General features: G+C 45.7%; 2 protein-coding genes across 2 annotated transcripts in view; one reads left to right on the top strand and one right to left on the bottom strand.

Moving 5' to 3' along the window:
• Positions 1–2299, top strand: part of LOC104545519 (integrator complex subunit 10-like) — a 7695-nt gene extending 5396 nt beyond the window's left edge. Inside the window, exon 4 of the mRNA XM_010190681.1 lies at positions 1920–2299. Within this exon, the coding sequence (XP_010188983.1) occupies positions 1920–2076 (157 nt within the window). The 3' untranslated portion in view covers positions 2077–2299. The remainder of the gene's footprint in view (positions 1–1919) is intronic.
• Positions 2300–2857: 558 nt separating this feature from the next.
• Positions 2858–13148, bottom strand: HGSNAT (heparan-alpha-glucosaminide N-acetyltransferase). Its single transcript, XM_010190680.1, is given in 18 exon segments — positions 2858–3265; positions 4268–4380; positions 4503–4573; positions 4704–4781; positions 5332–5352; positions 5355–5423; positions 5568–5694; positions 6194–6315; positions 6987–7102; positions 7562–7722; positions 8570–8600; positions 9187–9263; positions 9737–9843; positions 10581–10650; positions 11052–11121; positions 12039–12160; positions 12654–12793; positions 13065–13148. Coding segments are annotated over 18 exon segments (1761 nt in total). The 3' UTR covers positions 2858–3083.
• Between the last annotated feature and the right edge of the window lie 12 nt (positions 13149–13160).

Below are 13160 nucleotides of genomic sequence, written 5' to 3'. Positions count from 1 at the left end.
GTGCTACAGCCCAGCATACAGACTGCTGACAGGTACCAAGTGGAAAAACCCCGCTCATAGTGTGCTGTGTTTTGTCAACGTGTTTTACTGCCCATGGTTTTCAGCAATTCGTTACTCAGTATTTCTCTTTTTTTTTTGTTTTTCTCCATTTGTGCCTACATTGCCTGGCAAACCATGTCGTTCGATTATAACATTTCTTTTTTCTTTTTCCCATAAGTTGCCGGTATCCGTGTCCTTTCAATTTAATGATCACTGTTGAATTCAAACAAAAAGGTAGCGATCCCCTCAAATGACGCTGATGTTCAATCACATATTAGCAAGCGTATAACCCTTTTTTTCCAAGACATTAGTTACTGGATCCATTTGTTACTACTTTTCTTCATTTCAGTTGTTCTGTATCCTGGTTTTCTGTTGTCCAGCTCTGACATGACAGACATCCTCGAAAGCTTGCTCAGCAGCTGTAGGTTGCATTCTCTCCTTTAGGTTTTAACTGACTGCAGCACTCAGTTGCCAGCAATGTTTAAAACACTAAAGATGCAAACCAGGGCTTATCCCATAACTCTGAATATGCTGGAGTATTTTCAGTGCAGTTTTGCATCACCCACTGTAGCTCAGCAATGAATTGCCCAGTAGTCTCCAGGCTCCTCTTTGCCTTCTCCACACGTTACAGAGGTCTCTGCTGTTTTGGCAGAGACGGAGCGACTGTGAACAGAATCCCACTTTGAGAGGTCTCTTCTCAAATGCTGGATTTGATGATTTAAGTGAAGGTGTGCTGGTATTGTTGGTGAGGGCAGTTCCTGGACTTTGCCCTTTTGCGTTTCCAGTATCTCTGGGTTGACGTAGATGCCTTCACCCTTTATTTTTTATTTCCTTTCTGTCTTTCAGTTTGCTTGCTGGGTTCGGTCCAGCTCTTCCTTTCTGAACTGTGACTCAGGAATTGTCTCAACGTTAGCATTTATGTTTTTCTCTCTAATTTATGCTGCTCCTTTAGTAGTGCTAGGGCTTTCATTTCAGGGTCTGTCTTTTGCCTCTCTTCCCAAGCAAGGCTTGCAGGTAGATGTTACAAATTCTTGATTCTTCTTGCATCCAGTCCTGGACCAGTAGAAGTGAAATGTAGTGCTTGCTGCTGCAGAACAGTGTTGTAAGGGCAAGACTTAAGGTATTGAACAGCCTTTAACAGGGCAATATCCCCAGTTTTCCCAGCCAGCATTGTTTTAGCTTGCTCAGCAGCCAGGAACTTTGTTCTGTTTGAAAACAAGTCCTGAACTTCTGCTTAAAGTAAAAGTAATCCCTGCCAGGTGTCTGGTGTCTCCACAAGAGCTGGCTTCTGCTGATGCACGCTCACAGCCTGCCTTGATTTTGGGCTCTGTGTTGGCCTTTCATTAGTCAGAGAGTTATCAGTGTCCACAGGATGATGCAGCTCCTTCCTGCACTTTCCTACCAGTACAAGCTGCCCCCTGCTCTTAATGGTGGCAGCCATCTGTCCCCTTCCTCCAGCCAAAGCAGGTTCATCTTTACACTGTTCTTTCTACTCCAACAATTTATAAAAGTTATTACAAGGAAGCAGGGGCCTGGGCAGTAAAGGTAGCGAGAAAAAAAGATTTCTTTTTCCCAAGCAAGGTTTAAGAGAATAGATCTTCCTGTTAGCCAGAACAGCAGCATTTCCCACCCCCCAGCAGTCATAATCAAAGCAGTGAGAGCGTAGACATTTATGGAACTTCTGTTGAAAGACTCAGAAAGTACTAAACACTTGATTTAAAAAAAAATAGCATAGGACTGACTGTCTCTTTCTCCTTACATCAACTTGGGTATGGACAGTAGAGATCTAGTAAGTGACATGCAGCACTTCACAAATGCCTGTAATGCACCAAATAACCCTCCTTTGGTTTTGTCTGTCTCTCTTTCCTTCATGGCTTAAGGCACCACACAGTTACCCGGGGTATAACGAAAGGAGTGAAAGAAGATTTCCGCCTGGCCATGGAGCGCCAGGTCTCGCGCTGCGGGGAAAATCTCATGGTGGTCTTGCACAGGTTCTGCGTTAATGAGAAAATACTCCTGCTTCAGACCCTTGCTTGAACGGACTGGACCGCGGTGCAGCGTCTCTTGTGGAGAGACGGGAAGGCTCTTAATGGTACGAACAGCCTCACGGCAGGGGAAAAGCACTTGTCCAGAGAGTCAGAGACCTTCCCGATGAGTTACAGGTTCTGCAGTACACAAACACTACTCAAGTGTTTATTCACTGCCTACTTTTCCTATGTGGGGAGCCCAAACTTTGTAAATAAAACTTTGTTTAAGAAGTATTCTTTTATGTTGTTTGCTTTGGTTTGTGTTGTTTCCCACAGCATTCTACTAAGGTGCGCATCAGAGTTTCTTTCCATCTTTATACATTCACAGAGAACATAGCAGGGTATTTCACACTTATTTATTAGTGCTAGTTTGGAAATCACAGCGTGAGTGTATTTTACACTGAATTGGTCTCCTATCTCTTCCTTTTTGACTGACTTCTACCTGTATTGCTGGTTTTTACATTCAGGGCCCTGATGTAAATCCATTTAGAAAGAGGATTGCTTTGATCGAACTGTGGTAATAGCCAAGTGATGATATAAAATCTATAGGAGATGGCCCTTCTGCACTCTTAGAGTGTAGCACATGAAACTGTGACCTCCTCCATGCTAGAGGTGTGTAACACAAGGGCCCTGAAAACGCCCCTAAACCTGGAGCAGCAGCGTGCCCATTAATAAGCCATTAATAATTCCTTTCGCGAGCACCATCAGGCTGTCTTTGACTGGCCAGCTGTTGCAATATATTCAGTTTCTCAAGATGAAGGAGGGGAGATCAGTAAAATATTTACAAAATGCAGAAAACAGAAAGAGAGCAACTGCAGAAGACTAGCAATTTTCTGCTAAATAGGAAAATCCTGTCCCTTATTCACATAAAAGTCTTGGTGACAGCTTCCATGGCACTGTAAACTTGAACTGGGATCCCTTTTTAGTAATTCAGCCTAGCACGAGCAGCAATATTTCAGGTTAATCCACCTTATGCACTTGCCCCGTCAGGATCTAGGCCTGCTAGACCTTGATCTGTCAGATTTTCCAGAATATCTTTCTCCTGTAAAGCAAATACGATATTACGACCCACAGAGTTGTCGCGGTGAGGTTTTGAGTCAGATGGTCAGCATGGGATTGACTGTCTTGCATCTTCCACTTAAAAGGGAAATAGTTCTCAAAGACTTCGTGTCCAATGTAGACCAGGATCGAGTTCATTCCTGCAAATAAGCACAGGTCATGCCATCTGAAGGAGCAGGTACGAGCTTGCTTCAGAGTCAGCAGGCAGAGGCACGCCAGGCTTATGAAAGAGTGGCACCGAGACAACAGCAAATCACCACAGCTCAGTACTTGCCCCAGAGATGCTACACATGTGTGCTTTCAAATACAGTCTGAGGGGTGCTCTCCCTCTCAGATGTTTATTGAAAAGAAATACAGATAACCTATACGCTACATTGAAAATACAAGCAAATCGGTAGCCTGCAATTTTACCAACGAGGAGAATAATTACAGCTATTGTCTTCAGGGTGGCTGAGTGCCAGCCTATTTGGTCAGATCTGTTGCCTTGCAAAACAAATGCTGCCTGCCCTTCAAAGCTCTGGGATTTCTGGTAGGAGATTCGATACCGTGCTGTCACCCTACCCATCTTCCCGTCCAGACACCAGACACCAAAGCTGCCAAAAGGTTTCCTCTGCTGTGGGTTCAGATTCTGTCCTCAGATGTTTGTCAAGAGCCCAGTGTGGTTAAAACCACAGTGGGATGCTTTGGGAGACAGAACCTAGGCAGCTGCCCCTGAGATTTCGTTTTCCACATCCTCAGAAGTGGGATCACTGCTGACAGCCCTTTGAGATTCCCATTAGGTTACCCAAGTCTCAGCAGCCCTTTCCAAACCAACTGCGAACCAGCTGTGGTATTTTGCTTGGTGCTAAGGCAGCTGTTCCCTGGGACCTTCACTCGAGACCAAACTTGGAGCAGTCATTTGGCAAGAGCAGGGTTCAGCGCTCATTTAAAGACTGGCCATCCCTCTCTCCTAAATACCTGGTCTGCAATGTCTCAGTTCTATGCAGGGATTCGGCTCAAGTTCATCATTCTGGCATACTTCAAGTTACCCCGTTCTAAATCTCAACTCTTTTAATGACAAGGGAAGTGCAGAAAACATAAAGGGATAGTATAGGTTTAGCAAGAATTGGAAAGAGTACATTTTCTGCCATGATTTTACTGACCTGGGTAGAAAAATGGAGCACCTGACCACAGTTTCTTGACATCCACAAGGTAATATATCACCAGTAAGAGGATGAAGGCAAAGCAGCTCATGGTTGTCACGTACGATAGTGACCTAGACACATTTTCAGTAGAAAGATTATTTAGAGAACTATGTGACACAGACAGATCTTGGTATAAGAAAGGTAAAACAGTACTTTAACAAAATCATAGTAAAAGCTGAATCTCTTTGCTTACCATAAGTTCTTGTTTATGGGAATAAACCCTTCTTCTTTAGAACATTTTGTCAAGATAGCAGAAATAATTCCCTGAAATAGAAATTTGCTAAAGTTTATATTTTTATATATATGTAACCACTGCAACACACTTCAGAAATAGCAAGTTTGTGTTGCATAAAAATACACGTCTACTAAAGAGCTACATAACTCTCTGACTTACCATTACTATGCTCCATATGAAGAACCGACTCATAATTTGTTTGTGCTGGTCTTTGTAGAACAAGAGAATTTTTCCTGCCTAATATAAAAATAATACCAAAAAAAAATAATGAATGCCTATAAATGTAACTGCATTTCGAGAGCCAGATATATTCACCGCCAGCTACTTGTGCTAAGACCCAGAATACCCATAGGGTTTAGATCAACCAAGAGGCTGAAAGGCTCAGAATGGGGATTTTTCACAAGGAATGGACGCAGGGAAAATAATGTGAATGCAACGCACTTAGCAACAGAGGGGCACCTTTTCTCCTTTCCCTACTATGTTAAGCCTGAGGCAGCCTTCTCCCAGCATCAGCCCAACCTTAAAACAAGCAAAGAAGGTTTCCAGGTGGCTGTTTTTCAAACTTCTTGTGCCTGTCCCTTACAAAAACTGAGTCTTGGTTTGTCTAATGCAAGTTACTGCCAGGTTAGATTCCTCTTTTTTGACAATCACCTTGGGCCAAGTCAGCCTGAAAAGGTTTTGTTAGAACCAGTCTCCGCCTCAAATAAAAAAACCAAGTTGCCTCCCCACCTCCAAGATTCCTTCAAATCTTCCCATTACAGCACATGGCCAGAAAGAAAAGAGGTACCTGCAGTCCCAGGAATGTTTTTCCATTAAAACGGTATTTATGGTCCCCAGGATCCCTTCAGGATCATACGGCATCGTCGTTTGGTAGATCACCTTAGAGAGAAAACAGTTGTTAAAGGCTCCTGAGCCCCCATCTCGTTTCTCTTCCGTCTCCTTGCATGTCCCATTCCCAAGCCCCTTGACAGCTGTGTTCAGTGCCAGCCTGCAGCTTTGTACTGCAACCCCAAACCCACTCACATTTGAAGAGGGATGCTGATAGATATGTTTTTCTCCAAGAAGCAAACGATCAATGTAACCAGCCGCCCCTCCTGTGCAGTTGGGATAGTTTCCAAAGTCTCCAATGCCCCCAGGACCCAGATAGCCCCTAGGACAGAAACCAACAGGCACAAAGCGTTGGTACGCTCCACCTGAACAGGAGCTCAATGTCCCATGTCCTTGCTGGCCAGAGGCACACAGGGAAACACAGGTCCTATGTGACAGCTGACTGGTGGCCACCCTGTTTTGGTCATGGCAACGCCGTGAGCAGGTGGGTGGACGGGCAGTACTGGGAGCCTAAAGCAGTGCTTCGGTTCAGCTGTGGCTACCTGACATCACGATGATCGTACATCACTGAACACAAACCTCAGGGAGATTTTAGGCCTCTTCTTTAAACAGAAAGGAACAATGATGCCACCTTGATAACACCAGGTACTTTAGTACCGAAGTAAAGAAAGTTTTGCACAATAAATGCTTCCCTTGACCCCGCTAGCCTAAAAGCTCTCCTCTGCATTCTTTCCCCATGGCTATTAAAATGTCTCTTTTACTTGGCAGAAGAAAAACAATCTGATGCCCTCTAGAAAGCAGTCTTGAGTGCACAGCCTTACCTGGGACAACCTGGCACTGGTAACAGAAAGGTCAGGCAGAGCCAAATCACTTCTAAAATCAGCATGAAAATCCACTGAGGCCAGTAAGGGAGAATATCCTGCAGAGCAGGACATGCCGTCTCCTGTGGGAGGGAGGGAGGGAGGTATTAGCTGGCAAGTAAAAAACATGCCCTTGGGGACATCCTGTACTTCCTGGCAGGCATTTCTTTCCCCAGAGCCAAGAGGGAGCTGTTGTCATTGCAGGACTGGGCTCTACCAATGGACCTTTCATCTTCACAAACAATTGCACTCAGTTACTTGGGGGTGGGGAAAGAAACCAAAACAAAAGCCCACAATGTTTTTGAGCTTGGAAAATGTCAAAAGGAATTTTGATTCATGAGTAGAACAAAAGCCTTTTGGGAAAACAAGACTCCAGAAAGGCCAGAAAACAATATTACTTTCCCCTGCTGTGACAAAACGCTGCCAAAATTAACCGGACAAAATACAGGCCGCAGGACTTAGCATAGAGATGCCTGTCCCTGAGGTCCTGCGGCAGTGAAAAGTCATCAGAAGTGCCTGGGAACGCTGCTTTTCAAAATGGATCAATGAAATCCTCAATACAGCAAAGCCAGATGTGACAAAATGCAGAGTGGGACGCTGAAGGGTGCGTGTTCTCCAAAATTTTTGCCAGGTCATGCTGCAATACACACCAGATAAGACACTACATGTTTTCTCATCATTTCTCCTGCGTTCTTTGTGCCCAAACAAGAAAAAAAGCTCCCAAACTCCACTCCGGTATAATTTGTCAACTCACCAAGGTCTCGCTCTCAGCCCCAGCCCTTGTAAACAGGAGTTCAAGAGCAGCAACCACCAGGTACGTGAATCCCAGCCTCTGGAGCACCCCAGGAATGCGCAGATTGTCCCAGGACACTGGAAAATATGTGTGTAATGTGGAAGAGGAACAGGTATGGGCTCTTTTGTAAATATGGAAGCTACCCTTCTCCAGGGAGAGCTGAGACCTGGCGGGTACAAGGGACGCCTCCACTCCACCACCCCACTCCCTGTAAATCATAACCCTGGGCAAGTCACCACTAAGATGATAAACGGTGGTCAGCAGAGGAGTCCTATGGGATGCGATGCCTTTTACCAGTTCTGCTTTAGTTCAGTGTTTTTTAACAACCTAACAGAGAAGGAAACCAGCCTGTGTTAGCTGATTGGCTACTTCTGACAGTAAAACCTGACATAATGATAAGAAATCCTATACAGGATACCACCAAACTGCCCCCCAACGAACCATCAGCACGGCTGACTGTGTTTTCTCATCAGCCCAGCTGAGGAAGCAGGAACAACAGTTGCAGAAATATGAGGAAAAGAGCATCTTCCACTCACACGGTCCAAGGCAGTAATTGGGATTCACAACTATGATTCCCAGCAGGATCAGCAGAAAACTCCTCCAGAGGATCTTCCCGAGCACCTTCTGCTTGGAGCTTCCCCACCTCAGCATGGAGCTCAGTGACAGCGATATCGATGTCCCCATGATGAACACAAACCTGGAGAACGGGGCAGATGGGAAATGGAGCTGTCGGATGTCTCATCACAAACACTAAAGCTAAGAGAAATGCATGTAGTGACTGAAATTAGACAACTTTATTTCCTCTGCTCGCTAGGAATTCCCAGACAACTGAGTTTGCATTAATGGCACTTTTTCACCTCCTTCGCTCACCGGCTGAGGCAATAAAGTTCAGGGAAGTAATTGCATTTTGATCTTTTTTCAGCAATATATATGCCACCAAAAAAATTCCACTCCCCAAAATTAAATTAGCATCTTCAGAGGAGCAAAGCATAAGCTACAAAGCTATGATTCAGACTCAGAACTGACCCACTCCTCCCCTCTAGATTAGGCTCACAGTCCAAGTCCAGCTCCCATCTCCCAGAGTAACCACAACTGGTGTGTATTTTAGAGAAGCAAGCTAGGGGCAGATGGGATAACTGCTTCCCCATAAGACCATTATCTGGTTAGAGAGAGATGAGCTTAATCCAAAATTCCCTTGGCTATTTTATCTGTGGATACATTTATCATCAGTCCAGTTTTGAAACTTGCCGATTGACTGCCTTCAACAGAGCAGCATAGCAATGAACTCCACAGCGATGCTGCACTTCCACTGCCACTGCGGGGGCCAGGAAGGAGGACGTGGGGCAGCCAAGAGCACTCAGTGCTTCTACTGATTCATGAGGACCTTGCTTTTGTTTGGAAGAGTAAATTCCTATCAACTGTTTAACACAAATTCACCCCTCCAAATACATTTCCACATGGAGTCAAGGTGCACGCAGTGTTCTCCTTGCAACCTTTTACGCAACCATCACTTGACACAAGAACTATTCTTTAGGAAGACTTACCATGGAAAAACCAGATCTGCCACTGTTAACCCTACAAAGAAATAAGAAGGAACACATTATTTACCTCGAACCTTCCCTAAATTTTAATGTTATTGTTGAGCTTCCAGAGGAATTGCAGGCTGTTTGCAAGTATTTGATACCCAAAATCTAAACCCCGTTATAAACAAAACTTAAAAGCAGCTTCACTGCTTTTACCATTCTTCAAAAATAGGGTCAGAACTGGTTGCTGTGTTTTGGGAATTATTTCAGGGGTGGGAACCTTGCTATTCTCCACTAGGGCAGCACGATGCCCGGCCCCTTCCCCATCAGCTTGCTATGTCTGTACAGCATCAAGTACCACCGGCTTGACTGTGGTCATTAAACAACTTGGAAAAGCTGAAGATATGAAACTTGGGTCAAAAATGAAAAGGTCACACACAGATTGTGATCTGAAACCACGCCATCACTGTGTGACGAGCAGGACTATCCACTGCTTTGCTCGTTCAAGGGGCCAGATACCCTGGCACAGCATCCCAGCCTTCTGCTGAGCAACAGCTCGTTGCAGCAGCAGCAATGCTCCCCATATCCAGATACTGCTGTAATTAAAACCCAGATTAACTTTCTCAATTGTACTTTACCATTCCAGCTCTCATGTTTGAAGAACCAGTATTTTCCTCCTCCATAGTTAACAAACACCATAATTATAAGAGCGAGCCTACAAAGACAACAACAAAAACACACACAAAGTATCACATGTCGGTGCAATACACGCGTATGAACCCACAGTTAATGTTTACCCCCATTAGAACATTTCTAACTGTAAGATCTGGTTTATTTTCTTTTTAAAGCAAAATTGTGTACACGGCTCCCAGCTTTGCCAACGAGGAAGCAGCGTTTCAGAGATCACGGGTGGCAGGGAACCGAAGTAAGCTCCTTCACGCTGTGTTTTCGCACTGAATGTACATTGTTCATTTTCACCCTCTGCCACAACTTTCATGTTTCCTCAAACCAGATCAACTGCAAAGTGTTTCAGGAACTGCAACAATTAAACCCTTGATTATTTTCCAAGTAAAAGTGACCCCCTTGAACCATCCATCTGCTGTGTATTTCCATATACATTCAAGCTGCCGTTGGTAAAAAACTCCTTCCCCTTGGAAGCATTGCTTTTGGGGAAGGTCTAATGCTCACCCTCGGAACGTGTCCAGGGAACGCAGCCGCTGCCGAGAGGCCGTGCTCCACGAACGCAGGGCAGGATCGCTGCTACTGGAGTCTGCTGTGTTCGGGGACCCGAGCTCCTTAGGGAACAAACCAGACACGTGAAGGACAAGTCAGCAGCAGCAGCAGCTGCCTAAGGAATAGAGGTCAGCAAGGTGCAAACTTCCACATTGTGTCTGTCAGGGAAAAAGGCCTGACTTTGAGACTCATGAGAACTGGGTCCAGTCCAAATCAGCCACAGACTTGCCATCGCTCTGGGTGCTGCTTGACAACAGAGCTGAGCAGATTCAGGTGCTGACTGTCAAACAGGATCCATCCCATCAGCACAGAAGCCTGTGTGAAGCCCAGACTGGGATGATCTATCGATATTCTAGTACAAAACCCAGCTCACACAGAAATGCCAGCTCTAGGGCTGCCAAAGAAATCTTGACCACAGTGTAGATCCCACTAAAATTCCTACTGTGCCACAAGTAGGTATGAAAGCTGGCATTTCTTCCCTTCCCTTGTATATCTCAGAAAGGGACAGTATTTTCACCAACACCTTTGCTTTGAGGGAATTAAAGAGGGCTCAAGGTTGTATGTTCAAGACTTGAAAGAGCTCTGCTGGGAATCCACTACACTTGCATGGAAACCCAGTCTAGCACTCCCCATTGACATAAAATCGCCCGTCTGACATCAATACAAGGTTTTCCAAGGGGAACATGCACAAGGGGAAGCTGGCTGGCAATAAACAAGTCCCCAGGTGTCCAGATAGCATGTGTTCCTCAGAGATCAAAACACTACAGAAACACAAATTAAAGATACCGTGGTCACTCACAGAATTAATCAGACGATCGGTTTCTCTCGGGTTCAGTTTCTTGCACACCCAGTTTCTGACTGAATCAATTCTGAAAATTAGTAAGAGTTAAAACACAAAACAAAGCAAGAAGTACTTTATAACCAGTTTCATCTTAATACCAACTATTTAACGGCATAAATCAAAAGCTGGGACAGTCCTTGTGTCTATTTTCCCAGCTCTTCTATGTAATACTGAGATTCAGTCAGTACCTGAGACCCCAGTTAAGTCCAGCCATGTAATTACACGGCCACAAACTCAGTATTAAGTAATTGTATTTATTATCATATGGACAGCTACCACAGCTTAACTTGTACATGGCAACCTGACAGGAGGGTCTGATCTGCACACAGGGCTGCAGCAGGACTCAAGAACTACCACGTTACAACGTGTGTTTTTAAACCGGCAGCCCCACTTCACGTGTGAGGAGGCATTACAACACTGTCCACTTACTTCATAGAAAGGCGTCCAATAATCAGCATAGCGAGGATCCCCATGTAAACCAGGAAAGCAAAGAGAATAGCTGCGTGAAAGGGAGAAAACACAACTCTGTAAATGATCCAACAAAACCATTCGGCAGCCCGGCCTTGGCCAAGCGTGACACAAAACCTGACAACCAACGCAACCACCATTCATCTCATCACCTTCTCCATGCAATACATGTCCCCAGCCTGAGCCTCAGAGGAAAAAACCTAAACAAGCCCCCAGAACAGCAGCAGGATAATTTCAAAGTGCTGCACACCTCAGCATAAAAAAGGCAACATAAAACTGCACTGCATCGCAAGGCAATGGTGAAAAAAGAGTCAACGTGCCATACGATCTGAAGAATAAACTAGAGATTGAGAAACAGCCTCAACATGAAGAGGATGAGGTATAGGTTGATATGCCAAGTTTGCAAACATGGAGGACATTTCTTTACAGCCGGAAAACTGGAAGGACTGAAGGATAACCTAATGTAAAAGGAACGAATGGAAGAGACACAAGACGAGAGTTTGAAACAGCCCTGGAAAAAGAGACGAACAACAAAAGCAAGACGTGAGGTTTAAAATTAAAAGTACAACAGAAATCCAAACACCGCACAAATTGTTTCCCATTTTGTGAGAGAAGCAGGACAGAGGGAAGAAAAGGGAGGATTCTGTGTATGTACATAAACACGCAGAGAAACAGGAACTAACTATGGAAATATCTCCCTCTGGACACATCCCCACTGGTTTTTCTGGGCTAAGCCCTGCTGCAAGAAGGTTGTGGTCTTACAGTATGTGATGGGAAGAGGCCTGATCCTGGTCAGGGCCTCAGGGCAGGTGTATAAAATACATATACAAAGAGGCAAGATGCTGAGAAAGAGGAGCAAGCCCATGACACATCTTCAGCACAGGCTTTTTAGGAGGTCGGGAGACATGCAAGTTGTAGAATGAAAGGGGAAAACTGAGCATTACATACGGAGGTAGCTGTTGATAGGGCCTTCATTGATGACTAGGTCACAAGAAACAGTTTTGGTGCTTGTACTTAGGGTCTTTACCACAAGGGAATAATTGCCAAACTCTCCAAAATGATACTGAATCCTGCAAAGGATAAAGGAAACGAAACTTGCTGAGCCTCCACCGCTACGTGCAGGTATCACAGCAGCATCAGGGGACTGCAAGCCTGAATGTTTGCAGAAAAAGCAACCTGAAAACTTGGCCTAGCAGCACGATCCAGCAAGAAGCTGCCTGGCTCTGCCGTTGCCAAGCATTACCCTCCCCTAGCCCAACACACACGCCTCCTACATCGCCTGTCTTCTTGAACCACAGCTTCTCTGCAAGAGAAACCAGGCACTTGCACGTGCTGGCTCAACACATCCCATTTCGGCTTCTGCTTGCACCTAGATCCCTTCAGCACAGTTAAAATGTACACCAGTTACAGCAGCAGAGGGGAAGACTGAACTCTAGGTCTAAACAGTCAGGAAAAAGGAGGTGATGAGCAGGCAATGAATATCAGGCGCACAGTTTGAAGAAAAAAGAACCCCAAAATATAGGAGGGAGGTATCCAGGTGTTCCCTGGGGTTGGGCCACGTACTTGCAGAGCTCTCTGTCACCCACAGAGCCATTGAGCAGCAGGGTGAGCGGATGCTGCGTATCGATCATCACCGTCGCCGTGCCCGGTTGTCTCAGGCTCTCATTGCTCGGTGGGACGAATGCCAGGAACTGATACAAGCACTGCGGAGGAAGAGGGTGAAGGGAGCTCATCAGTGCCAAAGGAGAGTGAAAGGGGGTCTTGCTCTGCACGGTGGCAAAGGAGAAGACAAGGGAAGATGCCCAGGGGCTGGAGCAGCTCCCGCTGTGGCGTTTCCCAGCATAAAACCTGAGCAAAACAACCTAAGAAAGACACGGGGAAACACCGAAACAGCCAAGCAGCCCAAACGATGTCTGGGCTGTCAAAAGCGGATGCCAGAAGGGGACAGACACACGACACAACCCCTCGGCTCACCTGGTGGCAGGCACCGGAGAGGGCAGCCAGGCGGAGGCCCTGGTCGGGCAGCTCGTTACGGACAAGCAGCAAGGCCTGGTCCATCCTCCCCGGGCC

This window comes from Mesitornis unicolor, unplaced genomic scaffold, assembly GCF_000695765.1.
Source record: "Mesitornis unicolor isolate BGI_N332 unplaced genomic scaffold, ASM69576v1 scaffold45878, whole genome shotgun sequence".
In the NCBI taxonomy this organism is placed as follows: Eukaryota; Metazoa; Chordata; class Aves; order Mesitornithiformes; family Mesitornithidae; genus Mesitornis; species Mesitornis unicolor.
Note: the sequence above shows the minus strand (reverse complement) of the source record. Positions and strands in the feature narration are given on the sequence as shown.